Source organism: Plasmopara halstedii, assembly GCF_900000015.1.
Source record: "Plasmopara halstedii genome assembly, contig: Scaffold_484, whole genome shotgun sequence".
In the NCBI taxonomy this organism is placed as follows: domain Eukaryota; phylum Oomycota; class Peronosporomycetes; order Peronosporales; family Peronosporaceae; genus Plasmopara; species Plasmopara halstedii.
The window spans coordinates 28,182-55,269 of record NW_020187404.1 but is presented as its reverse complement, the minus strand read 5'-3'; the positions used below and the strand labels follow the sequence as shown (position 1 = coordinate 55,269).

General features: G+C 44.9%; 6 protein-coding genes across 6 annotated transcripts; 4 read left to right on the top strand and 2 right to left on the bottom strand.

Moving 5' to 3' along the window:
* Positions 1–761: 761 nt before the first annotated feature.
* On the bottom strand, positions 762–1,186 carry PHALS_10559 (uncharacterized protein; the record flags this gene model as incomplete). Its single annotated transcript, XM_024726004.1, has 2 exons — positions 762–840; positions 930–1,186. The coding sequence occupies 2 exons, from the start codon at positions 1,184–1,186 to the stop codon at positions 762–764; spliced, it is 336 nt and encodes a 111-aa protein (XP_024576724.1).
* Positions 1,187–7,886: 6,700 nt separating this feature from the next.
* On the top strand, positions 7,887–9,499 carry PHALS_10558 (geranylgeranyl diphosphate synthase; the record flags this gene model as incomplete). Its single annotated transcript, XM_024726002.1, has 6 exons — positions 7,887–8,021; positions 8,089–8,159; positions 8,228–8,548; positions 8,621–9,032; positions 9,101–9,268; positions 9,338–9,499. The coding sequence occupies 6 exons, from the start codon at positions 7,887–7,889 to the stop codon at positions 9,497–9,499; spliced, it is 1,269 nt and encodes a 422-aa protein (XP_024576723.1).
* Positions 9,500–9,711: 212 nt separating this feature from the next.
* On the top strand, positions 9,712–12,283 carry PHALS_10557 (NAD(P)-binding domain; the record flags this gene model as incomplete). Its single annotated transcript, XM_024726001.1, has 3 exons — positions 9,712–12,039; positions 12,132–12,184; positions 12,250–12,283. The coding sequence occupies 3 exons, from the start codon at positions 9,712–9,714 to the stop codon at positions 12,281–12,283; spliced, it is 2,415 nt and encodes an 804-aa protein (XP_024576722.1).
* Positions 12,284–12,326: 43 nt separating this feature from the next.
* Positions 12,327–15,127, top strand: PHALS_10556 (kinesin-like protein; the record flags this gene model as incomplete). Its single annotated transcript, XM_024726000.1, has 3 exons — positions 12,327–12,442; positions 12,498–12,665; positions 12,733–15,127. The coding sequence occupies 3 exons, from the start codon at positions 12,327–12,329 to the stop codon at positions 15,125–15,127; spliced, it is 2,679 nt and encodes an 892-aa protein (XP_024576721.1).
* A 59-nt stretch (positions 15,128–15,186) lies between these two features.
* On the bottom strand, positions 15,187–15,551 carry PHALS_10555 (BolA (bacterial stress-induced morphogen)-related protein; the record flags this gene model as incomplete). Its single annotated transcript, XM_024725999.1, has 2 exons — positions 15,187–15,347; positions 15,416–15,551. The coding sequence occupies 2 exons, from the start codon at positions 15,549–15,551 to the stop codon at positions 15,187–15,189; spliced, it is 297 nt and encodes a 98-aa protein (XP_024576720.1).
* Positions 15,552–16,593: 1,042 nt separating this feature from the next.
* On the top strand, positions 16,594–17,437 carry PHALS_10554 (uncharacterized protein; the record flags this gene model as incomplete). Its single annotated transcript, XM_024725998.1, has 4 exons — positions 16,594–16,620; positions 16,681–17,109; positions 17,168–17,301; positions 17,371–17,437. The coding sequence occupies 4 exons, from the start codon at positions 16,594–16,596 to the stop codon at positions 17,435–17,437; spliced, it is 657 nt and encodes a 218-aa protein (XP_024576719.1).
* Between the last annotated feature and the right edge of the window lie 9,651 nt (positions 17,438–27,088).

Genomic DNA, 27,088 nt, shown 5'->3' with positions numbered 1-27,088 from the left:
CCCGAAATGACGACACAAATGGCGACACAGAGCACGGAGCGATTAACGCTTGCGTGGAGCTACAACGATTGGCAGGTTAGAAAATACTCAATCGGGTGTCGGTGGAAGCGCCGTCGACTTCTGTAGAGATCTACATTAAAACCACTTTTATTCAGTGCTAAAGTCTTCAAGCTAAAAGGTTTGGAATGGCCATAGACTTGGCCTTGCTCTAAATCAATGAACATCGCGTTGCTATAATAATCGCCAAGCTAGGGAGTCGCGCACACGAATGATAGATCACATGGCGCTCATTAAAATAAGGTATCCCTAGCTCGATCAATAGCTTAGTTATAGATGGTGCGAGCCTTTGTACCACCGAATATGGATAACCGCGGTTAGGTTCTAATGAGTTGACGGAGTGTTGAGGAAAATCTATCTGGATGAAAATTGGCCCTTTTCTCATCGATAATCATTACTGTGATTGCTGGTATCTTCCGTAACAGGTATAAATTTGGTCGAGATGCCCATATTAACCCAACTTCTTACGAGGAAGCGGTAAATCTAGCAATACTATGGAAATATTTTCACGCCATTAGGATATATCTGAATGGATCCATGAACATACTAACGACATTTGATTTCAGACAAATAGCGCCTTAAAATCTGCCGGTGATACAAGTGCGAGAGTACTAAATATCCTGTCCTCTTTCAGATGAGAATTACAAGTAAACGAGATTTTTTGCAGCCTAATTATCGATCTCTCGTGATGGCATTGTCAGACTTCAGCTACGCAGGTCAGTCTTCTGGGAAGTAATGCGCTCATATTGTACTTCCAAAAAGTCGATGCCATCAATCTCAACTCTGAAGGGAGCAATGCTCACAGATTGAGACGAGGTTGTTTATTGTTGACATAATCTCGGTTTTGGATCCGACTATATTAATGATAATACCGAGGGTTTGGATCCGCTGGAACACAATCTTGGTCTTGGATTCGACTTAAATTTACAACACTACCAAGCGTATAAACTAGTTGGAATCCATGTGCAGTTTCTCGTTTGAAAATCGGAGAAAAACGAATCTTGTACTTCCCAAATAGTAACGCATCTGAGCTTCTTCTGCAAGTAAGCAGCAACGAGTTTGGAGCGAACACGATATAAACATAAACCATAGGCTCAACGACGAGCGCTTCGCTGGGACGAATGGGCATTGTGGACCACGCTGAAGAGTGATCGGCTGGCTGAATGATTAGACAAACGTGAAACTCCAACGGATGGCTGGACTCGAATAAAAGTGTTTTATGATCATAAGGACCCCCGAAGGGTGTATTTTGTACTTTCGGGGTTACAACGTACTGCTAGTCAGCCCACCAGGAATAATGAAGCTCGAATCTATTTGGTGGCTAGGCCAGTTGATGCTAGTGTCTTCGCTAAATGGCTAGAATTCTCAGCAATCGTTCCGAATTATCATATTTCTTGCTCGCCTTACAATCCCTGTCACACAGATCCACCAGTTCAAATTCGGGTCGCAATAAAGCATCGATTCTGGCTTACAGAACATAGAAACTGTACTTTTTAGAGTGACAGTCACCAAAACACCTTCAGCAGTGAAGTGGCATATCTGTGTGCACTTGATCATAAAGGTATTTGTTTCAGGTTGTAACTCCCAAATTCACGAGTGTGGTATTGTATCGAGTGGAGCTGCTTGTCTTTGCCGGTGTGACTTTCTTGGTAGCCATTACCAGCCTGAAGCAAGATCTCATAACCCATCTCGCCTCCCAGACAAAAATGCTGTGCAGCCAAAGACACAGTGCTTCGAGTTGCACGCAATCCTGTCGACCTTGCTTGATCTGGAATGGCCGAAACAGGCGAACTCGGCAAGCTTGCCGCGATGCCGTCAAAAGAAATTCAATGATTAGGCTACCACTGCCATCCCATGCCTTGCTTCAAGTAGCTGCACTGCGTTCCTAGTACTGTGCTCGTGCAGAATATCAGATATCCTTTCAAGATCGTGGTACTGTAATGCCTGGATGATCGTCCTTATTTCTGATGTATGCAAGAATGTTGTGTCCATAACGAATTTGTTGTGACAGGAAAATAGCTAATATATACGTTTGATCAGCAATATGCGAGCACCCTATCCAATGCATTACGTAAAACACGAGTTCGGCGCGCGTTTCGTTTTTGTGTACGACTAGATTGATAGCCTAGCACCGTATCACTGTATCCCATAAACGTACTTTATTCACAGCACAAAATGTCGGTACCTCTGAATTTCGCACTCTGTCCGAGAAACAATAATGTGATGTGTGTATAAACCCAAACAGAATATGTGCTCCATAGTTGCCCCCTCATCAAGTGTGAATCTTCTGGGATTTTAACCGTAGGCCTTGTCTTAAGACCTGCATAAAACACACATATGTGTGTGCTCTAAGAACACAAACCACAGCGCGAATTTCTTTTTTTCTGTTTGCATAAGACCCTGCTTGGAACAGATAAACTTCCTTTTTCGATGTCGTGAAGGTGGTCACATGGCTCATTGATATTCGGTTCTCTACCTTATCCTAATGCTACGTAGCTCGCCGTCCTTTATCGATTGAAGTCTTTTTAAGGGTCTCACGTGTTTAAAGCTTTCGCTCATCTTCGCATGAAATGCGCACATTAATCTCTTTCTGAGAAGAGCAGGTTTGATCTATGAGCGCATTTTATTCCCGTATGACACAACTTCTCAGGAGGATTGTAAGGCTCATTTTGAGCATTTGTTGGTAAAAAAGTACCGACTATCCCGTCTTAATGAACTAGACGTCTGATATATTGATTGTCTGTGTGAGCTCAAAGCTCAATGTTGAGGTCAAGGTGGTTACACTCTCTCGTCTTCAATGTATGCTGAAAACAACCATACGCACACCTATGAGCCGGCTGCTTCAGCTGCCGGACAAGCTACAATTTTGAAACAAACTGGCCGTTGACCTCTAGTGCACCGCATTGCGCGATTCAACTAAGCCACTTGCATTTGGGCAAGACTGAGTTCTCACGTACTACTTGTATGTCTTACACATTTGAACCCAGCCCTAAAGGCGACTCTGTGAAAATCAAAGCCTAAAGTTTTGGTTGTGGTAACCAACCTTACGGGCTTTGTAAGCCACGGAAAGTATTTGGGGAATCAGGGGCGTCGTGCAATTGGGTACGATGCATGACTGTTCAAAACAGTAGAAGGTAGACAGAGGCATCGAGATAAATTCGCGCGTATTTTGTGATGCTGAAACTTGTAAGTCTGTTGAGGGTTATTCTGACCGACCAGAGGAGTTTGTTCAGTGTGCAGAACGTGTTCTAGTCCTGAACCTAGACTCAAGATATGACCTCATATTAATTATAGTGTGGCTGCAAGACAACGAGCCACAGGACGACTGGGAGTAGAAAAATCCAAGTGCCGCGCACTTTTTTTCAAGTCAAGCATTGGCGTGTCCTAACCCAGCAAAGAAACAAAAGCGATTTTGGCGCGGGACCAAAGCTGATATAGCTTTTGTGCACAACATTGTGTTACCTTAAATAAGTGACAATGGTGCTGGAGCCTGAGACAGAAAGTTCGGAAGACAGAAGCGACAGTGAGCCTAGGTCTTCGGATGAGTCGGAGTAGAGCGACAGTATATCGCGGTTTTTAGAGTGTACCTCTGTTGACTTAAACTTATTTCGCGACCCTTAAGTGTTGACAGGGTAGCTGAAAGCTGAGCCGAGCCGCCAGAGGGTAGAAGCGACTGGGTGTCGCGATCTCCTGTGCCAGAGGTGGTGGAGTAAAAAAGCGACTATAAGTTGCACGTAGAAAGGAATGTTTAGAATATAGGACGAGAGACTGATTCTCGTCACGACGGTACTGATGAGTCAGCACTGCCGCGCGAAGGGCTCGCCTTACAAAGCGGTCAGTCTTCACGGTAAGTGTATTCGCTCTGAAAAAGAGCAACGTGGGGTTTTAAGTCTTCCCCGACTCATCATTAACCTTATTCAGCTACACAGCGACAGCAAAAAAAAATAATATAAATGACGAAGTAGTCCTTGATCGCAAGAGGGTGAGCTCTTAAATTGTATGGAGGATACAGAGAAAGCTAAGCTTATCTTCCGGATCAAATTGAATCTGTCAACAAGAACACTCGCAGAGCAGCATATGCATGACAAAAGCAGCTATTCTTGAGAATGTGAGAATGTAACGTTTTCATCTTATTCTAGGTTGAACTTTATCTCGACTTGGTGACGAACGACACCAAGACGTGTGGTTCCCTCAGGACGGTGAATTTGACATGGTCTCCGAAGTCAACTGTGAAATCGCACGGTAATGCCAGCGAGAGAAAGTTGATTTTTCTCATTCGACGCCGACCTTCTGTGGTAGAAAGGCTAACTGCAAGTTGTGCAGGCTTACAGTAAGCTAAATGCTCCCTCTATTTCGGCACAATAGCCGATTCTTAAAAATAATGTACCACAAAAGAGCATGATTGGCTAAATTTTGCTCAGTGCTCGTGTTCAGGTTAATGGATACTATTTACAGCTGATAAATAACAGCAATATTATTGGGTACACCGAGTAGGAGCGCTAATCATGCCAAAATAAGGCAACACAGCCTAATTCGGCAAGACATTCGTCCAATGTCGAGCAGAGCACGGGTAGCTGGATGTAAGGAACCACATTTAGCCCTAGCAAGCGGTGCTCGAGTGTATGCACTATGAATAGGCTTTCGCCAATATAGACAAGTCTGCCTTTGGCACCGACGATTCGCCATTTCAAGTAAACAGATTATGCATGCTGATTTCGCAACGATAAATGGTAGTGTAGATTGGACTGTTCCATTGGCGTAAAAATGTTGCGGGAGTGGCTGCCGTCACTAAGCTTCTTGCACAAGTGAGTGCAAATTATGTCGCCATGGCACGATCCCTCGCCAATTTGCCGAAATAAGATGGCGGGCAGTGCAACGTACAGTAGATTAGGCGTCCTATAAAACTGAAAACGCCTCATGAGTGCCCAATTTTGGCTTTTCCGAGTCTACATCGGTTATTTTATGTCGCGCAATCCGATTCAGCTTTTGCAATGTTGTACAATGCTCCACTGATGCGTGATTGCGTTTTCGTCACACGGATTTAAAGCGAAAAAGAACTGCCTTGTTCATGACAATTTTTTTTGAAATTAGGCATTCCCTCGCCAAGCTTACGGTGCAACTGCTTTGTGATCTATACATCCCATACTGGTTGTGCGCAGCAAAATCTTCACTCCATTCTCATAGAAAATGGCAATATGGTTATCCGTTTTTGCCATGAATACCTTTCGAAAAGCAAAATGGCTTAGTTCGGATAACGAACACTCGCATGACACACTGGAGGCGTCGTCAGTTGATGGGGCGATACGTGCAGCGTATGCGTCAGACGCAACATTTGTTTCATCGTGTAAGTCTCGGAGAAAGGAGTTTTGTAACTCAGATGTAGCTATATTGAAGATCGCGGTTGCATACCTACGGGGGTGTCGATACTTATCGCTCGGTGAGATCTATGAATTGTTGGCCCGTCATATAAGTAAGCATAAATGTGCAAATGTGTGAATAGTGTCATCAAATTGAACCTTACCGCATGTGGTGGAACATTTGGCCAGCGCTTCGCTTTTGGCTGGATGTTGGAAATTCAAAAGTATAGGATTTAATTTCAGCCCTCCAAGAACACGTTTGATAATGCCGGCGTTACGGTCTTAGGGAGTCGTCTGAGCACGATAGGCCATTTCACTGCTCAGCGATACGGTGACCGGTGAATTACAACCAAACTGTTCCTCGACAAAATGTCCACCAAATCATCTCTTCTCTTCGTTTCTCTTCTCTTTTCTTCTCTTCTCTTATGGCTTGCCGCTGACCATTGTATCGGATTGCGATCCGCGCCTGATGGCAAAGTTTCGGCGAGTGCTCTTCAAGGTTCTTGGCATCAAATTGGACACGCTGACCATTCACAAATCTAGAATGCGTTGTGTTGGATATTCTCATGGACGCTTGCACTGAGAGACCGTAATATGGGTACGAATTGCGCCGACTCATCGAGTTTGCGCTGAAAACCGCAGTACATGCCTCGACAAAATATATACCCCTGCACGTAAACAGATCAGTAATACCTTTGATGTCGCCCCAATCGGCTTTGGTCTCTGTGAGTGATGGCGTTGATATGAATATACTTGCTGATATCAGCACAGCAACACCTCAAATTATATGCGCGGGGCACGCAACGCTATGACTGGGTGTCAGGGTATATAAAAGTAACGCGCCGATACATGAGGCTGGTGGAGAACATTGTGGTATATAATCTACTCGTACATGTAGCGTTTGCGGTGTGTAAGACCACGTTGTGGTGATACTGCAACATACGATCACAGTTATAACGAAGAAGGGCTTCAGTTATATACTGGACAGCTTAAGAAAATGCGCACGCACCCATTGTTTTAAGTGGACTTACTGAAGCCGTGCCACGATCCCACGTAACGAGCCAGTCGGATATGAAGAGTATCATATAAGAAAAACAGCGGCTCCTTTATCCCTTATAGCTGATCTACCCTATTCTTCAAGTCAGCGAGGCGGTTTTAGACCTCTAAGGACCCCCTAGTTCGAAAACAAAACAGGTAGCAAATCCGAGATTTGACTCACCTCGTTTTTCGATGCACGCTGCTACTCAAGGAGAGAGTCGACATGCTTCCACAACTGAGAAATTTGACAATAGATAGTCGCACATCCTCGACTTTCGCCGGCAGTAGTCGACGAACCATGGTGGTGTGCTCTCACGCGAAACATTGGATGACTGGCGAGCACCGCAGGCTGTTACCAGTATTTTATAAAACGGAAGATACGCTCTCAATTGAAAATCCATGGAAGTCTGATGCCTCACTACGGCAATTTTGCCCAGGTGCCGCGGCCGCTTACAAATATGTCAACTTCGGCTATCTTTAACCTTCTTAGCTCTGAAGTAGATTTATCCATCGCTGCTAACTTGCGTGCAGAGAATTCTAGATTGATAGCTGTTACAGCTGCCTCGTGGAAAAGAGAGAGGCCGACACTGAAAATGATAAATTGTTGTCTCGACGTCCGCGCCATGCTACACTTCGCAAAGTCAAGCCTGAGCGGACCATCGTTTCGGTGAAGCTGGCTTCAAAGCGGGGTTTATACGGCGTGTTTTTTGTCATGGGTGACCACTTTTTAACATACCATTGAAATAGTGGAGTCAAAAGCCACTACTTAAACACAATGCGTCTTTGAAAATCGATCTTGCAAGTTTCGCAGACAAGGCCTGGGTTCCGATATCTCGCAGGATATTGCTTACTTATGGAGTAAACGTCTCAACTTTCTGCGACATGCAATAAACTTGAAGATATTATTTTCTATAATAAGGCCAAAAGTGACAGACAAGCCATTGAGATGAAGCGCCTCCGTCACTTGTAGCTCCTCCGTCATTTCAAGGAGTCAAAAAGTTACTGCGAATAATACCACGACAATCCTGTTGCATTTGGAAAGGACGACTGATTCTTTGGAGAGTTGAGCCACCTTAAACACGCTAAACCAGCATTTGTGTGTTATTGTTCCCAAGAACAGCGTAGGTTCAAGCTGGCGAGTGTATCCATGAGCATCAAAGTGAGTTTGGCATTCTCGCCATGTTCTCAATGTTCGCTATCTCTGACAATGCCTCCAACCTGCCTAACGCGACAACTCATCAATTGACTTCGTGCAGAAAGCTTAGGGCTATTTTTCGTACCAATCGACGTGGCCTTCTCATGTGTTCCTTTGAGGACTAACGTTGCTCGAGTGACATAATTTGTCTAATATACTGTATAGGCGACTGGCGCAACTTGTTTTGATGTTGCATTTAAAGTTGCGGCTCGCAGTGCGTCAGCCAGCGTACGTGACCAATGAAGCACTTCCTCTCGCTGCGCAGCTCCCGCCACATGAGCAGTATACGTGAGAAGACTGTACGAATCATGGCTGACAAGATTCGCACAAGCCTGGAAACAAACCAAAACCTGTGGCTTAGCGCTTCCGTTGTGGTAAGGTGTTATCAACTGGTGTCTTTAACATGATCTCAAATGCTCATAATTGAACGGTTGATGCCAGGATGAGCCCACGGTGTCCATCTTACAGCCAGCTCCGGGCTATGCGCTCACAGGTAGTCTCGACGTGAACAAGTGCGATCTTTGTACTAGTGTGCCTTGGACTTTAGTGCACTGACCACTATATGTTTGACTACCCACAGACCCATGGGCGACGTGGAAGTTCCGCTAGCCTATCTGCATACGGATCCAAGCAAGCTAAACGACCCATTTCAACTTGTGGCGCAAGACATTGTAAATGTTAATGATAGTATCAAACGCATCCTTGGATCAGACCATCCTGTATTGGCTGCCGTAGCGCGCTACTTTTTCGAGCACGATGGCGGAAAGAAAGTGCGACCAACAATGGTGCTACTTGTGTCACGTGCTGCCGAGGCCCATCGTCGCATCACGAGCACTCCGCTGCCTGAAATGCAGTCCAAAGAGTACACTCTCGCTGCACAGCAGCGACTTGCCGAGATCACGTGCGTTGCTGCATGTGGTCTTCTGATATGATGATTAACAAGACGTCTGACTCATAAGAATTGGCTTAACAGTGAAATGATCCATACGGCCAGCTTGATGCATGACGATGTGATAGATGACGCCGAAACACGCCGCGGTCAACCTTCTGTGAATAAAGTGTTTGGAGGCAAAATGGCTGTACTGGCTGGCGACTTTTTGCTGGCACGTTCTTCCGTGTCACTAGCTCGTTTGCGCAATTTACAGGCTGTTGAGCTGATGTCAACTTCGATTGAACACCTGGTCAAAGGCGAAGTCATGCAAATGAAAAATGCAGACACACGCGATGACATAACTCCGTTTGAATACTATCTGCGTAAAAACTATTACAAAACGGGTTCGCTCATGTCCAATAGCTGCAAGGCCGCGCTGGTGCTGGGTAAACATGACGAGCATATTTGCGATCTGGGCTTTGCATATGGTCGCCATATTGGTCTGGCCTTTCAGGTGCTTAAATCGAATGTTAAATTTGGTGGCAATGTATATGGTCAATTTAACATCCTTCTGCATTTTAGTTAATTGATGATGTTCTGGATTATGAAGGCGTGAATACTGGTAAACCATTATTGGCCGATCTTAAATCAGGTCTATCTACAGCTCCACTTCTACTCGCACAAGAAGAATTCCCTGTGCTGCGTGAGCTCGCGAAGCGAAAATTTGCATGGGAGGGCGATGTTAAATTGGTTTGTGATGCAGTATCACAAAGTATCGATCAACAACGCTGCTAACTGTGATATTGTCATACACTGCAGGCAAGTGAGCTGGTAGAGAAAAGTACAGGTATCGCACGGTCCAGAGCTATGGCCATTGGTCAGGCAGAATTGGCAGCCCAAGCGGCCATGCAGTTTGCTCCTTCACCTGAGCGAGATGCGATGGTGCGGTTGGCTCAGAAAGTCGTGTATCGATCCAAATAGAGGAGACGTTTGACGTATTACTAAAAGCAAAATGTTAAAATGTTCCTGCAAAATTCCATGGACAGCCTTCACTGACGTATATTTAATGCTAGGTACTACCGTTGGTAATTGCATGTGCCAGTTAGATAGAATGGCATGATTCAAGTTCCTCGTCGCAGCGGAGAAGTAAATCTTGGCCTTCAATCACTTTAACTACTGCGTAGTCACATATCATGGGTATCCAATTGCGAAAACTCATGCGCTCTCGAGTGATTGTGGTGTTTGGTGCAACCAGTCGTATCGGACGCTCAACGTTAGAAGTGTTATCGGCACAGGAGCAAGTCTCGGTAGCTCTGGTAGCTGCAGTTGAAAGTACGAAGGATCCACGTGTCCAGCGTTTAAAACACGCTACCAACTGTTTTCTCGTGCAATGCAATTTTGCGAAAGGTGGAGAGGATACTCTCCGTCGTGCCGTGCGCAACGCGGACGCTGTACTTCTTGTGCCTGCGCTGTCAGAAAATGGAGTGTGCTTTTCGAAGCGAGTTGTCGATGCGGTGGCAGCAGAGCAGGTGTCACGGCTGGTTGTGATCAGCAGCATTTTGGCTGCTCCAGAATTATTGGCTCGTTGTCGTCAAGAATATTCAAAAGAGCGACCTGAGACGGAGTTTGCTGGCTCCATGCCTACAGATGACACCGCGTCGGAGGGCTACGTGGCTGTGGAAGTTCATGCTAGAAACCAATTACCAGAACTTGGGCGTTGTGTATCTTTGCGCATTCCTCTTCTCATGGAAACACTACTGTACTGTCGTGACGAACTGCTGTTTGCTGATCGATTCGTTGGATGTTTTGGGTGGGATACGCACGTGCCCTGCATCTCCGTTCGTGATATCGGTTACGCCGCGACCGAAGTGCTGGCAAATCCCAAGCGGAAGTATGAGGCAGTGTACCGATTGACTGGAGGGATCAATGCTAGCTGCAGCCCTAGAGAGCTAAGTCGATATCTGACTGAATTTTTGGGACGTGACATTAAGTACCGCAGGCTAAGTGACGCCGAATTTTTATGTATGATGAAGGAAAAGCACACGCCTGAACAAGTGGCTCAGGGCACCGTTGGTCTTCGTCTTTTTCTAGAAGAACCTATGAGCAGCAAAACGAATAATGAAGGCCCAAGCACAGGTCACGGAATACTGTCAGGAACACTATCAAGTCAAAGAGATATGGAAGCCAGTCGTACCTTGCATCTGCCTGAAGCGTTCCACAGCACGAGCGATTTTCGGCTGCTGACAAAGCGTGAACGCGTGAGTCCTCGCCAATGGCTACAGCGTCACGCGTCATCTATGTTCGCTAAAACTCCACAAAATCAAGTACAACTGTTTGTCGTAGGCTCCGGTGAAGCGCTATTCGTCGAAGTAAGCAAGGTTGTAGCAAGTCGAATAGCTGCACCTTTGGCTCTTATACCGCGTGAGGTTGGTGAAAGCGAAATCCCAACAGTTCTTCCTGACCGCGTGAGCGGCAACAGAATTCTCCAACAGACCAACGTAACATTATGCACTGTTAAAGTAGCACCAGGGGGTCCTTCAGGAGTTCCCGAGCCTCCAACCGTATACCAACTAGAAGGAGCTCCACCGTATCCAATAGCGGATTTGTTGAAGCAACTTTCGTCCCTAAATGTTGTGCTACTTATTCCACCCCTCCAGCTTGGTAAAAAAGCTTGTCTTGACGTAGTACATGCCGTCGTACATGCCGCCGCGCGTGCAAATGCTTGGGGCGTGGTACTGGTAAGCTCAATTTTTGTCAATTCTCCTCTATTAGAGCATAGCGCAATTCTTGAACATCTCGAGGAGATTGAGAGCTGCATTAAAACGTCAGGAGTCCCATTCACGATTATAAGGCTTCCGTTGTTTATGGAATATTTCCTTGCGCTTTCGCATTGCGATGAAAGCAGCGAGAGTCTAAGCAATTCGGAAGAAATAAAATCTGATGAGCTTACTGCCAGCGAAGCCAACGTGCGATCAGAAATCGAAGGTCAAGCGCAGAGTAAATTGGAGGAAGGAGAGACACGAATGTCAATGTCGCCCCACATAGTGTGGCCACTATTGGAGCCTTCATTGGCATCTTCAAAGGTGTACTTGATGTCGCTTGAGGATGCATCGAAGGCATTGGTGGATGCAGCCTTTACATTCCCGTTGCAACGTGGAAAAATCAATAAGCTTTATACCTCGCATGTGACAATGAATGAAGTGCAGCGTATTCTCCAACGACACGCCAACAAAGCGCGACCTGTGCGATTAAGTTGTGTGGACGCACTTCGAGAGCAACCAGGTCGCGAGTTTTGGCGTATTGCCTACTGGCCACGAGAGTATACACAGCAGTTTCTCGAATGTGCTGTGGAATTCACAAAGGATGTCCAAACTGCTGCTGAAACTTCAGCGGCGATAGGGAGCGACGTCGACACGAATGCCATGGTTTTGCCAATCTCGCAGAAATTTGAAGACCTCACGGACACTCCGTCACTCACACTTGATGAATGGGCCGAAAACAACTCCATACGCTATACACAGGTGCTCGCTGCTCATTAAGCTTTATATGTATGGATAGGCTTCCATTAATTAGTTAGTACTTAATCAATGATCGAATATTGCAATGAATTTAGGTCTTCAACAATATGCCCAGAAACTGCTATACGCAAGCAACTCCATTACGAAGGTAACTCTTCTATTAATACTCATCATGCAGTTAATGGAAGACCAAGTGCGACTGACTATACATAGAGCATGGCAAGACATTTTGTTTGACCAACTTTAACGCTCAGCACGCCTAAAGTCTGTGCCGACTACGGACGCATAAAATGATCGCTAATGATCGGTCGCCTGCTTCTTTAGCGCCAGAACTCGCCAGCATCAAAGTATTTTGTCGCCTTCGTAAGCAAAATCAATTAGAAAAGCGCGAGCACGCCTTACAATGGTACGACATTGCAAATGTTCTTACCGCCAGAGTGCTTACATATTCTCATGTGCAGTACGACAGTCGTGGGTGGCCGTACCTTGTTCCTTCGCAATGAACGATGCGAGGTGGACGAGATTCGCTGCACGTTTGACCGCGTCTTTGACGTTAATTCGAAGCAGGAAGAAGTCTATACACATACAGCTAAACCACTTGTCCAAGAGTTTCTACAGGGTTTTAACTGGTATGTCATTTGCTAGCAACAATAGAAAGCTACGTGCTTTTATTCTTGATTTTGTGTTATTCTGTAGCACCATCTTTGCTTACGGACAGACAGGATCAGGCAAGACACACACGATTTTGGGACCCAAAGACAGCGTCTTGGTTGGTGCTGAGGATGAGGCAGGTATCATATCACGCGTTGCTAAAGATCTTTACGAGGAAGTGGAACGTGCCAAGACTGATCCTATTCAACTCAGTGTATCGTTCGTAGAGATTTATATGGAGCAAATTCGCGATCTGCTTAATAGTAGCAATGGCAATGTCGGCACACCTACAAATGGGGGTCTTAAGATTCGCGAAAGTGCGCAATTTGGCATCTATATCGAAGAGATGACGCGCATTCATAGCAAATCCGAGGCATCTATGATGGAACTCGTGAAGAGCGGAACACTTAGTCGCGCAGTGTCCTCTACGCGCATGAATAAAGATTCGAGTCGTAGTCACACAATTTTAATGATCTCGTGTCTTCGAGTGAAAAGTGGAAGACGCGCGACAATGTATATTGTCGATCTTGCAGGATCTGAGCTTGTGACCAAAACAAACGCTAGTGGTCGAGTGTTGCAGGAAGCCAAAGCAATCAATAAATCGTTATCGGCGCTGAGTAACGTAATTAAGGCGCTTGGGGAGGGTAAGCGTCATGTACCATATCGAGACTCAAAGCTCACCCGGTTGTTACAAGACTCGTTAGGAGGAACTGCTAAAACTTGTCTTATTCTTGCAGCTTCGTGTAGTTCTTATAACATGTCCGAAACGATCTCGACACTACGATTCGGCTTACGCGCGAAGGAGATTAAAAATCCAGTCGTGCAGCGGACTGACGCAGGTGAAAGTGGTGCAGCTTTCACGACGGGCATTTTGTTTAAAGAGTTGTATCAGCGTGCGATGGAAGATATGGAGGCGAAGAATCGTACAATTGATGAGCTTCAACGACTTTTAGCAGAAAAATTCCAGGAAAAGCCGCAGCTTCATGAAAATGAACTTGGTCCAAGCAAGTCATTAACGGCACCAACACAAGATACCGGCACGTTTGAAAATGCTGATGTGTCGGATGCAGATGACGTTGGTGAAGGTGATAACGAAGAGGACGCGAGCGATGAAGATGGAAATGATTCAGCACAGATTTTTGCACAAACAATCGCTAAGCTTGAGCTGAAAAATCAGGCGCTAGAAGAAGAAAATAGGATATTGTTCGGCGTGCTTGAACGACTTGAATCCAAGCTTGACGAAGTTCGTGTTGACTTGTCCACTGGAAGGCCTATTCTTTCTTTATCTAGTCAGTCTGAAAACACATTAGAAGGGGATTTATTAGCTATTGACGCATCGTGGGAAGCTGCAGCGCCTTCTTTAAGAAGCTGGCTTGAGAGTGACAATTGGCGAAAGACATTTGAATCTCGTCTGGAGGTTCAATGCGAGAGTGTGGTGCATCCAGTAGCACAACTTTCTGCCAACATGGGACAGCTCGAAGGCTCAGATGTGACACATTACACTTCGACATTGAAAGACGATGACGCGAAAGCAAATTTATTGATGGTTTGCGAAAATGCCACGCTTGTACAGCCTTCAATAATTCAAGAGCCAATTCCTACATGCTCCACCATTAATTGCGTGCATCATGCCGATGCGGAAGCGCTCTCACGACAGTTGGTCGAGCTGAAGCTTCAATTGCACTATCTATCCGAGAATTCACGACTATCACTGGGCAGTGAGAATCATAGCATATTAAGTGAAAATGCTCAGCTAAAGGCACGGATTGAGGAGCTTGTGTTCCAGAATAATGTGTGCAATGTGACATGTAGTCAGCTTGAAATGAAAAATCGCGCATGCGAAACGCGGCTAAGCAACCAAGAGACTCATATTAATTGCCTGCAAAATTCCTTGCAAGAGTATCAAGGTTTGTTTAAACAGCAGATCATCATGTCACAAGAGAAGTGTCGTTTGCTTACGGATGAGCTTGAGTTTTACAAAAAGCTGGCAAAATGCAGTCAAGAGAACTGTCATCACGTCGGCTGGGGTTCATCACCTGGCCGTCGTAAGAGCAAGAGCCCGAGTCCAAAAAAGAATGCTAGCAATAGCAGTAACTGCACCCGAAGTTTGAATGATCAGACCCTCTCGCTAATATCCTATGACAGTGCAGCAGCAAGTGACTCGCAACTGTCATCTTCTTCTGCTTGGCCAGGCTCAAATACGCAGTCTAATATTGGCAGCTCACTCTCTGATATTACCTCACATTCATTAGCAGCAAAGGCGCAGCGAGGTGTTGCGAAACCCATTGGACAAAGAGTATCAAGCACAAGAGAGCAGACACTACGAACAGAAACCAAATGGCATACAACAAGTATGGAATCATCAATCCTGAGCTTGGACGACTTAACTCCACCCGCCACGATCGTTGCACCCGCTGTCACATCCCCTTTTTCTTTGTAAACGATGATAAAATATTACAAAATTTGACACATTTTACCAGCGGGGTGTTACTTGTCTACCTACTGCTCGCCAGGGGATTGGCTGTTGGTTGGCAACTTTTTGAGCGTCTTTTGCTCGTACTGCGCTGGCGTCCACGTCTTCATTTGCAATGCGTGAATGCGCGTCATTTCCTCCTTAAGACAATCATTAATCTGGCGTTGACGCTCTAAAAGCGATTGGCCTGTGGGATACAAGTTGAGTTAGTACAAATCTTCTCAACCAAAATAATAATAATGTCGCTACATTGACCTTCAAAACCCTCGTGCACTACTACAAGACTGAATTTGCTACCGCATCCATCAGAAAGATCCGTGGCTTCTACCAATACAGCGCCAATTTCATCGCGGATCTTTGCCTCTAGATGAGCAGGCGTGACCACGTTCATTTTGGTTTGCAAAATAATATTTAAAGCTTGCAGTAAAATTGATTTTTGATAGTTTCGTAATTTACAATAGCAATCTGTATTTTGTTATTCGCCAATGACCACCATGGCAGTACTCCGAAACTTGGACTAAAAGTTGATTGAACGTCTTCCATGCTTGCATATCGAAATGAAAACGCAGAAAGCGACTGCTAGCAAGGGTAATATTGTCCGCTAAATATTAATTGGCCTAAGAGGAAATGTAACGTTGATTCGCTCTGGCCTAAGAGCAAATAGCCAGTTAGCAACGTGATGCGACGCAAGCAAAGAGTTTTTCGCACGGATATTCTTTTTCTACGTGTGTATTATTCGAGTATTCAGGATGTAGATCGTGAGAGTTCTATGCTCGTACGTTTTATTTTAAATGCGTTAGAATTTCTCAGCTTCAAAATAAGGATGAGCGATGCCAGAGCAAGTGGAAATAGAAAAATCTGTGCGGCAGTTGAAGAATAACATGCCTGATTTCTTAGATTATAGATTTGCGCGGTCAGCTTAAAATTTAAGCTTGCACTTCAACTTGCTAAAAACGGAACATTCTGCTGTCGTTTTACTCGTATCCCCGTATCCCCCTATGAATAAAGATTTGTGCATACAAGCAACTTAAATCGCGAGAAATTTTTTTTTTTTCGAATTTTTCCACCAAACATAGATGTTGATTCTCGGCCCGTAAACAGTTTTTATTCGTAAGTGGAGGCACAGTACCTACCAAAATGCTTATTTAGTCGGAGTTATCAGCGGCTGTATACTTGTTTCCTTGTCCCAAGGACAGACGATTATTTTGCAAGAATGTCAGGACAGCTTTTCATGTAGATATTGAGCATTTTTTTATGCAAAAAGAAGGGAAAAACGTTGTAGCAGTTGAAAATGGAGATTGGGTGTCCTCCTCAATCTCCTGCACGTTAAACACTACGTTTCATATGCCTATTTTCCCAAAAGTCAATCCCTTGTAAAAGATATATTGGACTTCCAAATTTTCCCCCTGTGATGTTTCCGTTGTTCAGTCGAAATGGCTACATTTTGTGTGCGTCGTTCTGTAAGATACATGCAGACTCAACAACGCGATAATAATGACTTACTTTTGAACGAAATTCAGCGTCTTAAGATGCAGCTTAAGAGATGCGATACGGCTAGACTAGAGGCAGAATGTCAAATTGCTGATTTGCAAGCCCATGCACACCAAGTAAAAGCAGCGGTGGCGCAGCAATTGCAGGTGATGGAGGCCAAGTATCTGATCGAGTTCGACCACAGCGTGCAGGCTCTGCTGAAGATTATAAAGCACCATGAAATGGAGAACGAAAAGCTGAAAGCGGAAATGGAGCGATTGCGAACGGCAGCTTCAGCTGTTTCACCTCCAATTACCAAGGTAACGCAATCCACTCAGACAAAAACATTTATACCGTTGCAGAATGCGCTGAAAAAGAATAGCGTGCGCTTTGAAGCGGAGAATGATTTAGCGTCGAATGAAAAGATTTCGCTTTCTGTAGACTTGAAGGCAAAGGCAAGCAGCACTGCGCGTATGCAGGTGATGACGATAAAATGAATTTACTTGAATGAAGTTCTGACAGCTTCTGGCTGTGCAGCAACTCTTTGAGCAGCTACAAGCATCCACAACTCGGGCTGAATCTATTCAAATGACAACGCCAATTGCATTTAATGCACATAAGGACAACGAGCATCGATCTTGTCATTGTTCGAACAAAGCTGTAAAAAAACGGTCAGAATGTCACCAAATCAAGTGTGACACCGCTCATCACACAAACCCCCTGATTTCTAAAAGTATCAGGGGAGGAAAAAAACAGTCACAAGTGAGATATCCGCCCAAAATCGGGAACGCAAGTCCTTTTGCGTAGGTGCCGCAAATAAAACTCAAGCCAATAAGTAAAAGCGGTGAGTCGTTAACCGTTGAATCTTCAAGACCTTCAGATGCGGCGAAAACGCAAAATTGCTAAAGCATCAAATAAAAACGGGATTTTGTGACATCACCCGTATCTTGCCTTATCTTGCTAAGCCGTTTGATGTGACACCTTTTGCAATCATCATTTAGATTAACCACAACTTCCTTCATCAGCGAGATAGGATCTTAGGACAGAGTATATTGCTCATGTCGAAGAATGACATATGTGAAGTAAGTGTGCTGCAATCTTGTGCTCTACTCCTTACATGTTTGGTAAATGAAAATCAGATTGCACTTTGGTAAAAATCGCGAATATTCCTGCTGAAAATGACAGTAAAACGTATGTGTACAGTGATATGTGTACACTTATGAGGCTTTCAATTTGCTCTTGGTGAGGGCACACAACCCAAAATTATATGCGTTTGTTAGTTCGGACGATAAAAGTCGAAGCTTTTTATGTGTAAAAATTACAAAACCCATTGCACTTGATAGAGCCTGTAGTCAGTCCCACGACCGAGTTGAGAAGGGAATGTATCCATCCATTGCAAGAATGAGAGGCCGTGGGCGGAAATTCTTTACCTCAAGGCGCTCATCTGTTATGAGAATACGGTTGGGAGACGCTTACGGAAGCGCCCCAACTGAGAGCGGGTGGAAAACCAGATAATTCTTACTATGAAGCTGCTGATGTTGAGCTTTCAGATCTTTATCGCAGAGGGACGAAACGAAGAAAATCTTTCGCGCTGAGTGATGTAAGGTGAGATGGCCATGAATTCGATCATGCTTTTACCGGCTCAACAGCGCAATCGCGCTCGCATTATTACAGCTAGATAATCATGCGCAATACTGAACACTTACGCGCAGTATTTCTGCGGAAGAGACACATCCAACAGTAAATGATGAAAGGCGATTTATTTCGCACCACCCAATCATGCAATTATCGCTGCAATTACATTAAATTCTCCCCCGAAGGCGATAGCGGTAAACGTCTTCATTAGTAAATCCCGAACAAATGCGCCTCGATCTATTGCGAGGAAGCGGTGGAAGTCGCATACAATGCGGATAACTGACATGAGAACCGGATAAAAACAGAAATAAGGAGCTATATTGAGCCTACGAGACAATGGCTATCAACCAATTGAGCTAGAGAGTCTAACAGCTAAGCAGCTCCGCCTATCACGCAAACTATTTGTTGCGGTAGTGCAAAACATCTGCACCTTGAGTGCTCCGTTGAATGGTATGGAGGATTGGACCCCAGGCATAGGCATCAAACAAATCCTTCAGGATGGACTGAACAAATGAATCTGTTTGTACCTCGTTTGGGTCGTGGTCAATGGGACCCAAACCTGAAAGGTACGTCTCTTGTTAATACCGGCTAGGATTGCAATCAAGGGTTGCTGACTGCCGGTACCAACGTCCTTGTGAGGCCGTAAAAACCGGATTGATTTAAAAGCATCGCGCAATTATGTACGACGCGTGATTATCGAAAGCATAAAAATTAGGTGGAATCATTGACGGAATACGACATCAATGTGTACTGCGATGGGACACTGGAAACGTTGAAGGTAATATCGAGTCTTCGAGTAACGTTTCAGAGCTTGGGTTGCGTGAAATGTTGTCTAGCTCTCAATTTGGATTTGATGCGACCAAATTTTAGATATGGCGTGGCCGGATCGTTACGAGCCACGAATCGAGTGAATGCCGAATCGTTTGGTGACACTCACTTTTGGCCTGCTGTTTTTCTCAAACCGTGCGCGCGCCAACTGGACAAATCGAGATAAATAATAATTGTATTGCTAGAGCCTCAAGCAGCGCTCGGAAGGCAGTCATGACAATGAGCCGCGGTGTCAAGGTGAGCCGGTAATGAAAGACTGTATGTCGGGGTATCTAAAGTGCATTGATGGAACAAAAGATCTGCGCCACGCGTGAGCAACTGGGTGCTGCGTTTTTTTATGGCAGAACCGATTAAGCTGATAGGCAAGCGTAAGACCTGAATAGAAAGGTCATCTCCTGAAGCTCAAAGGACTGACTCATTCTTGTAACGATCTGACGGTATTGTCGAATCAGCACTACCGTGTAACGGGTCCCACCATGCGGAGCAGTGAAACCTTTTTAATTTGTGTCGAAAAATTGAATCTCACATGTAGGCCGAGACCGGGTTTTTTCGCTGGGCTGTAAGCAACTGCTCATCAACCCCGGCAAAGGCGCATATAGTCTGTGAGTAGCTATCGCTCCAAAATTTGTACACACGTTTGCGAGACGGCGAAGTCACCAAAATGGCATGGTTGATATCGGAAAATAATCTGGTCAAACCATCCGTAATGAATGAAACAGTCAGTCTGGACACTGATTGCAGAGTAAGAAAGTCATCCATAAGGAATGTACGGATTACTTCTGTTCTTTGTTGAAGGAATATCGTGACATGATATCAAAGTATCACGCCTGCTCTTCCTGGACAGAGAAATGCGTCATCAAAATCGACTTAGCTCTCATAACCAAATATTAGGTAGGTCGGCAACAGCCTGAGTAACGGAACAGTGTGACGTTATCGACGCTTTTTTTCTTGCAAAACATGAGGTGTATCTGGTGATAGAGTATATCTTCCAACTTGAGACGGACTTTCGGCGTCAGATGGGCGAAATGCGAATGATGAATTATACAAGCCATAAACAAACTCACTCTGACCACCGTTCCAGTGCTGACACTGATACTGATGATTAGAGGCAGGAATATCCCTATCACAACGGTCAGTACGCCGAGCTGAGTGACTGAGTAGGCCACAAAATCTATCTACTGCACCAGCAACGTTGAATTGGCTGCCAAACGTGGAGATCAATGCTGGACACTTGCGCAGCGCTCATGTGTATGTACCTAGCTAAGTTATGTGCCAATACATACAAATGTATCTTTGGTGCTGACGATATCCCCTATGATGCAACGAAAAGATAATATGTAGGCGAACGCCGCATGAAAAAAACCACCTTGAGTTTCCAAAAAATATCTATTCCAAAATGTAAAAAAGGGTGGTTTGGCCTAGCTAATTACTTGCATAAATAATCTATACCAAACTAATTTTGCACCACCCCTAACAATTTCCATCAGGAAGGCTGTCAGATAGGGCTAGAGTGCGATCGAAAATGTTTTCGTTATGGCTATGAAAGGAGGCCTCTACGTACTCTGATTCTTGCTCTTCTGGATCTTGATCGATCGGCTTCGGTGGGTTGATAACGTAGTTCTCGCCTGTTCTGACATTCTGTTTTTTGGCGATCAGCGGTTGGCATGTTAAACACGAAACACAGTTTGCGCACGTTGCTGGAGGGCGCTGACCACAATCCTATACAACGACAACCGACAAGCCATGTACGCGATGATATTTGTCAAAGAATATCTCAACTGAATTATCACCAATCACATTATCGCTGACAGGTTCTTAATGATCCATCTTGTCCAAGCGGCCGACAAAAATAATTGTCCCGTATTTACCGGACATAATTTGTGGAAGATCAAAAATGATTTCCATAATGACAATTTGCCAACTTCCTACCGGAACCGATAGGCTGACTAAGGGAATCACCGCATGCGGGGGAATTTCGCGCGCTGAAACGTTTCACACTTGCGTACATATATTTTAACCACTTTTACATATTTGGCCAGCAATACGTAGCTCTCACCGAGCATGACGTAAAATCTCGACAATATGGACACTCAATAGGGTATCATGTGCCTCTTGCATTTATCTATTACATTAGCACGCACCACCAAATGCAGAGCGTCATATGGATCAGCGTTGTAATGCAGCAAGTTGTTCGATAAGGCATCTTCATGCTTCAGGTCCGCGGCCGCTTTCAAACTGACACACCCTCGGCCTGTATAGGGTTGCCCATCGCAGCACGCTTCTCACCAGTGAGATAACAAAGATAGTGATAAATAAGTTCCTTGGCGACATTTATTTCATCCGTCTTATGGATACAGCGCGCTTCTAAACGGCGGATCGGTGGTGATGAGCTGTCATATCAGCGTCTGCGTTGTTCTTTGTACGCTTTAAAGTCAACCAATCGATGGGGCTCTGAACAATCGTCTGATTTGTTTGAGCTGGTCTGTAAAGACGTACACCAGCTAATAAAGAGCCTTTATCTCACCTGTTACGCAAATTGAGCTCGATTCACATCGGCGCCCCCGCCATCTTCCAGTACCCATGGTAAATTTTTAACGGAGGGTACGAATCTTCACAACGTCTGCTGCTCTAAATATTCACACTCAAATATAAATTCTCTAGAAGATGTAAGAATATTAGTTTTAGAACGGTTAAGAGATATACTAAGGGGTGGTGACAGATGGGTTGAAAACTCGCTCGCAAAGTAGCTTTCCCGCGCTCGTCATTCTCTTCGTGTGAGCGGAAATCCTCGACGTATAGGCGCGTGAGAGTTCTGCCCTAGCGCAGCAAGCAGCTTGTAAAGGCTCAAATTTATAATCACTACATAGTATTCCCGGTATAAACTGGTATTTCTATAGCGATTGCAGCGAATGGCCAGACTTTTTCGTGAGATTTACAGTAGTCTGTCCCAACGCCTTTCGCAGATATTATCAGGCATAGTGGACGGAACTGGTGATGAAGGATGGATGAGCGCAAAAGGCTCTTCCCTTTGCAGTGGCGGCAAGACCGTGCGTCGCCGAATCAGAGCAAAAGTGTCAGTCAGGTGTCGGGAAGTCACCGCGCCCATACTAGCTAAAAAGACTTCGTCATTCTCGCCGAGAATTTTGTCCACGTGCGTCAATCCTGAGGTCACGTATTTATCAGAGGCTGATAAGGTCATTTATTTGGGCACACCTGAGAAATTTCCCTGAGCAATTATGTTATGAACGGCAGGTACGCTAAGGTGACGAGGACGTAGGCAGGCGTTAGGCGCATGAACAGACAAAATTGGGTGTGCGTCAATGTGGACCACATCTCAGTGGGGGTAGTTTTATCAAAGTAGGTTTTGTAAACTCGTGCACTACCATTGGTACGATCGAATCAAGACATACGGTACGAATGTATGAATTTCAGATTGTACTTCGGTGTATTGTGTATATTCATTAGTTCCGACAGTTATATGGCATTTGTCTGAATAAAGTAAATCCTAGATATATACATTTTTTTATAAAAGAGCAAAGTGGACACCAAGTTTAAATTGAGATTTTCGATTCTGCCACCAGCTGGAGCGTACCTGGTCAATATGTAAGCGAGAATTTTATAGTCAGCAATCCTATGTGCAAAGCGCACGGCGTGTCCGTCGTAGAGACAATGTGATGCTACAGAAAATTGTGGCAGAGGTTAGTCCTCCGCTAATTAGTTATTCTGTGACGACAAAGCTGGCAACAATTGGCGAATAGTGCTTGCTTTAAATCAAGCTACATTTAGCCGTCATTTGGGCGCAGACGCCTATATCAGAGCTTGCCGTTTACTGTGCTCACGACTTCGTTGATTCTTTTCAGCAACTGCTCAAAATCAAAGCAATAGCCCAGCTGATCTACAAGAGCCTGTTGATGTAGCTACTGGTCAAGTCTCAGATTTGGGACAATACCGAGTCCCTGGCGGTAAGTGAGTTATGCTGGACGACCCTGTCTCATCCGTTAAGACGAAAGACTACCGAGTTCGGATAAGCAGTAGCCGTCAATGACGCCAATGCATATTTCGGAAGTTGAGCATCAAACTCCTTTGGACTTCCCAAATAAGAGATTAACACGATACTGTCTACAGCTATCGCCCAGCAATCCGTGAGCCACGCCATTATTGACGAGTGAGTTATAGCACTTCACAGCAGATCCAAACCAAATCTCTTCCCCGGGTGAGAAGGCATGTCTGCTATACGAAATTGTCCAGACCTTAAAAGAGCGTTCCACATGATGACCGTGATGAACGTGTGGGAGCGAAGTAGTGGTATTGCGTCGATAATCACGTAAAATGCTAAGTGTGTTCTTGGCTGTAAAGGGTCTTAAAAAATTTCTTATAGCAACGATATTAGAAGCTTTGACGCAGCTGACTTACAACTTTGTCTTATGTTGGTAATAAAATTGTATTCACATACAATTCAGGTATCTGGGAGCTGCTTTGTGCATTCCAATTCTTAGCTACACCAAACTGCGCTTGGCAAATGATTCTCAATCTCGTCGGTATAAAATTTGTAGGTTCGTATCGAGATGTTTGTGTGCTGTATTTGCAAGTCAAACCATAGCCATTCCTCACCAAGTCTGGAGCTACTCAGTGGCGGTGTAAACGATGCGAGGGCTAGACGAGCCATTCATACCAAAACGGGTGAAGAATGTATAGGCATGCTCTAGATTGACCAGCGCAGGGTCAATAAGTCACAGCACTATGCAAAAGCACAACAGTCTACCCGCTCAAGTGCGTCGGTGGATATCCCTTCCACCAAGCAAATGATGGGCATTGTCTGACCATTAATCTGTGGATATTCAGCGCTGGACATGATCAGTGTCGTGCAAGCTCGAGTTGACACCACGGCCACCAGCAAGTAAAGTTGGCGAGAAACTTTTGCGATAAACGTTTGGCGGTATACAACCGCACATAGTGACGCTGACAGAAGCGGGATTAGTTAACTCTCAAAAATTCTACAAATTTCGGGGGGGAATTTTGGGAACCGAAAACCGTACATTGAACTGTCATCACTCACAGAAACCGGCAGGCTAGCTCAAGCCGCCTGCGCGACGGCAATTTTTCAGTCGTTATGAACTAGCGTACATGATTATTTGCCCACTTTTACTTGTTGAGCTACCAGTACATAGCCATGTGCTGTATTTTTCCTAGTTGGGCATGAAGTGTGTCCTATTGACTATTCTCCTCTTCATGAGGCATTACAACACGTTAAAAAAGTTCCGTGATATATCAATTTTTGAAATCGCGCGCTTCTATAATTTGAAGCCATAATCGGTTTAGAGTTTTTGCAAACTCAAGTTACATGATACACCCGCATGCTGCACGTATCGCTACATAATGTGACGTCGCCGTCGTGATGTGATGCAGTTCACAATCAGGCAAGCTAAAAGCACATTCGCTGCCACGTTAAGCCGACCAGGCATATACTTAATATTTGATAAGGCGAATGACTATCTTGCCATTCTCAAAATAGTTGCGGGAACGACGTCGCCATGCGAAACGAAACGACGTCTGATCCGCATAGATTACAAATAGCTTACAGCTAAGCCACTTTGACTAGCAATTATCACGCAACACTAAATTGCAAGTGGCACCTTGTAAAAGTTCATTTTACCGCTTTAAGCTGACGTAAATCGGCCAAAATCTGCTTGGACTAAAGCCGATGTTATCGCAGCGATTGCAACGACAAGCAGATGCGGAGTTTGGCTTCAGAAAGGTCAGAATCGGGACACTCCTGAGGCATTCATATACATCCTAAAAGCTGCAGATTCTATTGTGTCGCAGCTCTTGTAAAAATGGTAAGAAATTATGTCACATTGGCATAGTTCAAACTGAGATCTTGCATAATTTTTTCGGAACCGAGCCACTTCGTTAAATCATTTAGGTGAAGCACTATCCACCGATCTATAATGGTCGTAATTTTGCGGGTTCGCTCGCCGATGTTGCTACTTGATGGTGAGTCATAGATATAAAATTATTTTTTTTCACATTTTGCAAAAATTGATGCGCATTTCGTTAAAGCGCGTATATTTGAGAACCGTGTAAAAGATTGAGTGCAGTTCTCCGTCCCCGATGATATGTCAATAAAGATGAGCGTATTGCCACCATGTGCCTTAGGCATATGCATCCCACTCCAATGGTCACTAGACCATTTAGCGTCTCACTAGCACATCAAACATTCTATCGGGCATGATTAGCCACACCCAGAGTATCCCGCTCAAAATAGATCCTGCAGTAAAGGGGATATCACGGGCTCATGTTTGATTGATCATGTTCTTTAACTAAATTCGGAGTACGAAAAAAGGTACAGTCGATCATGTTGCTTTGCGGCACGGCATTTATAGGGATCACAGTTACTCTGCAACAGTGCTTGCATTGATCATATCATAAAATACTCAGTTCGCCACTTGCCGTCAACCTTTTTGAAACAAAATTCAACCTCAAAGGCAATATTTACGCCTTTACTCAACAATCGGCTTAATGCATCACCCGAAAGAATGCGTCGATGGCATCGTCGGCCAGTTCAATTGTCTTATGACGCATATTCGGTCCAAGGAGCCCGGTAACTAGTTTATGACCCTTCCTTCAATCCGGTGGCAGCTCGGGTGGCAAAGCTTTTGCTACTATGCCGTGATGTATCTCCAACGAAGGATTTCCCGAAGATTCCGTACGCTACTTCAAGATAACCGACCCACAATAGCACTTGGTGCTTCTTGAGTGCTCTCAATAATGGACGCATCACTGCCGGATGATAATCTTAGCTTCTCTTCGTCACAAATGTGCCATTTCGGTAACTTTGAGTTCTTGCAGTTCATTGTGAGCATACCTAGGGATAGCGTTAGTGCAATAGAAAAATAGGAGACTAACGACACAGAGAGCTACACTGGTCAGTTTATTCATAATTAATGCGGAGCCCCACTGTTTTACATGATGAGCGCGTCGCATTAAATTACTACAATAACTGTGCTGCCACAACATTGGAAGATTGAGCCAATTTGATATCTTCTGCATCAGGGATGTCTGACTCTTTCGCTTAGAGGAAGCGTGGTTAAGTTCGGTGACCTTCGTTCTTTACTTAAAAGCAGTATGAGTGTAGCAGATCACAATCCGCTTATCCCACGAGTAACTATAAGCTTAAAACAAGACTAATTAACTCCGTTTCAAATGCAAACTGTATTTCTCGTTTTGTCTACGTCAAAGCCGCTTGTATTAAATCTATTGGTTTTCCTATAGCCGCTTATTCTTAATCTATTGGTTTTCTAATCGATATAGTAAACCTAATAAAAATGTATAACTACTGGCTGTTCCAGCCACGTACTAACTTGTTGTTTAGTAAAGCCACACCAATGTGTGGTCACAACAACTTGTGTGACTCTGTTACACTCGCTAAGGTCAAGGCCATTGAGGACTGGTCGCAAGTGGAGGAATTCATCGACTATTTACGCACAGTTAAGAGGGCTGAAGTCGGCTAGCCGCTCGGCTATTCCTCCCCCACCAAGCTTCAAACCATGGAATGGCGGCGTCAGCGGTCGCGAGGATTATAGAGTCCGTTCACGTAGAATGGCGTGTAGCCGGGGGATGAAAGCCCTGCATTGTTAAGAGCGAGCTCTAAGAGTGCTCTCCAAGCGCCTCAGCGCAGACGCTGCGAATGACGTCCTCGACAACGGGGTTCACGCGCTCAATTTGACCATCAGTCTGCAGATGGTCCGCTGCTGACATATTTACCTTGGTTCCCTGAACCCTGGATATCATCGACCAACACTTCCCAGTGAAGCGTGGATCTCTATCGAGACAAATTGACTTTGGGAGTCCATGTGGTTGAAAGCCACGATCCACAAACAGCGTCGCTGTACCGACACCATCGATAATTTTTGGCACCACCGCTAGATGAGCCAACTTGCTCAAACGGTCGACCAAGACCACGACCCCCGTGTTGCTCGCCGAGTCCTTTGGTAG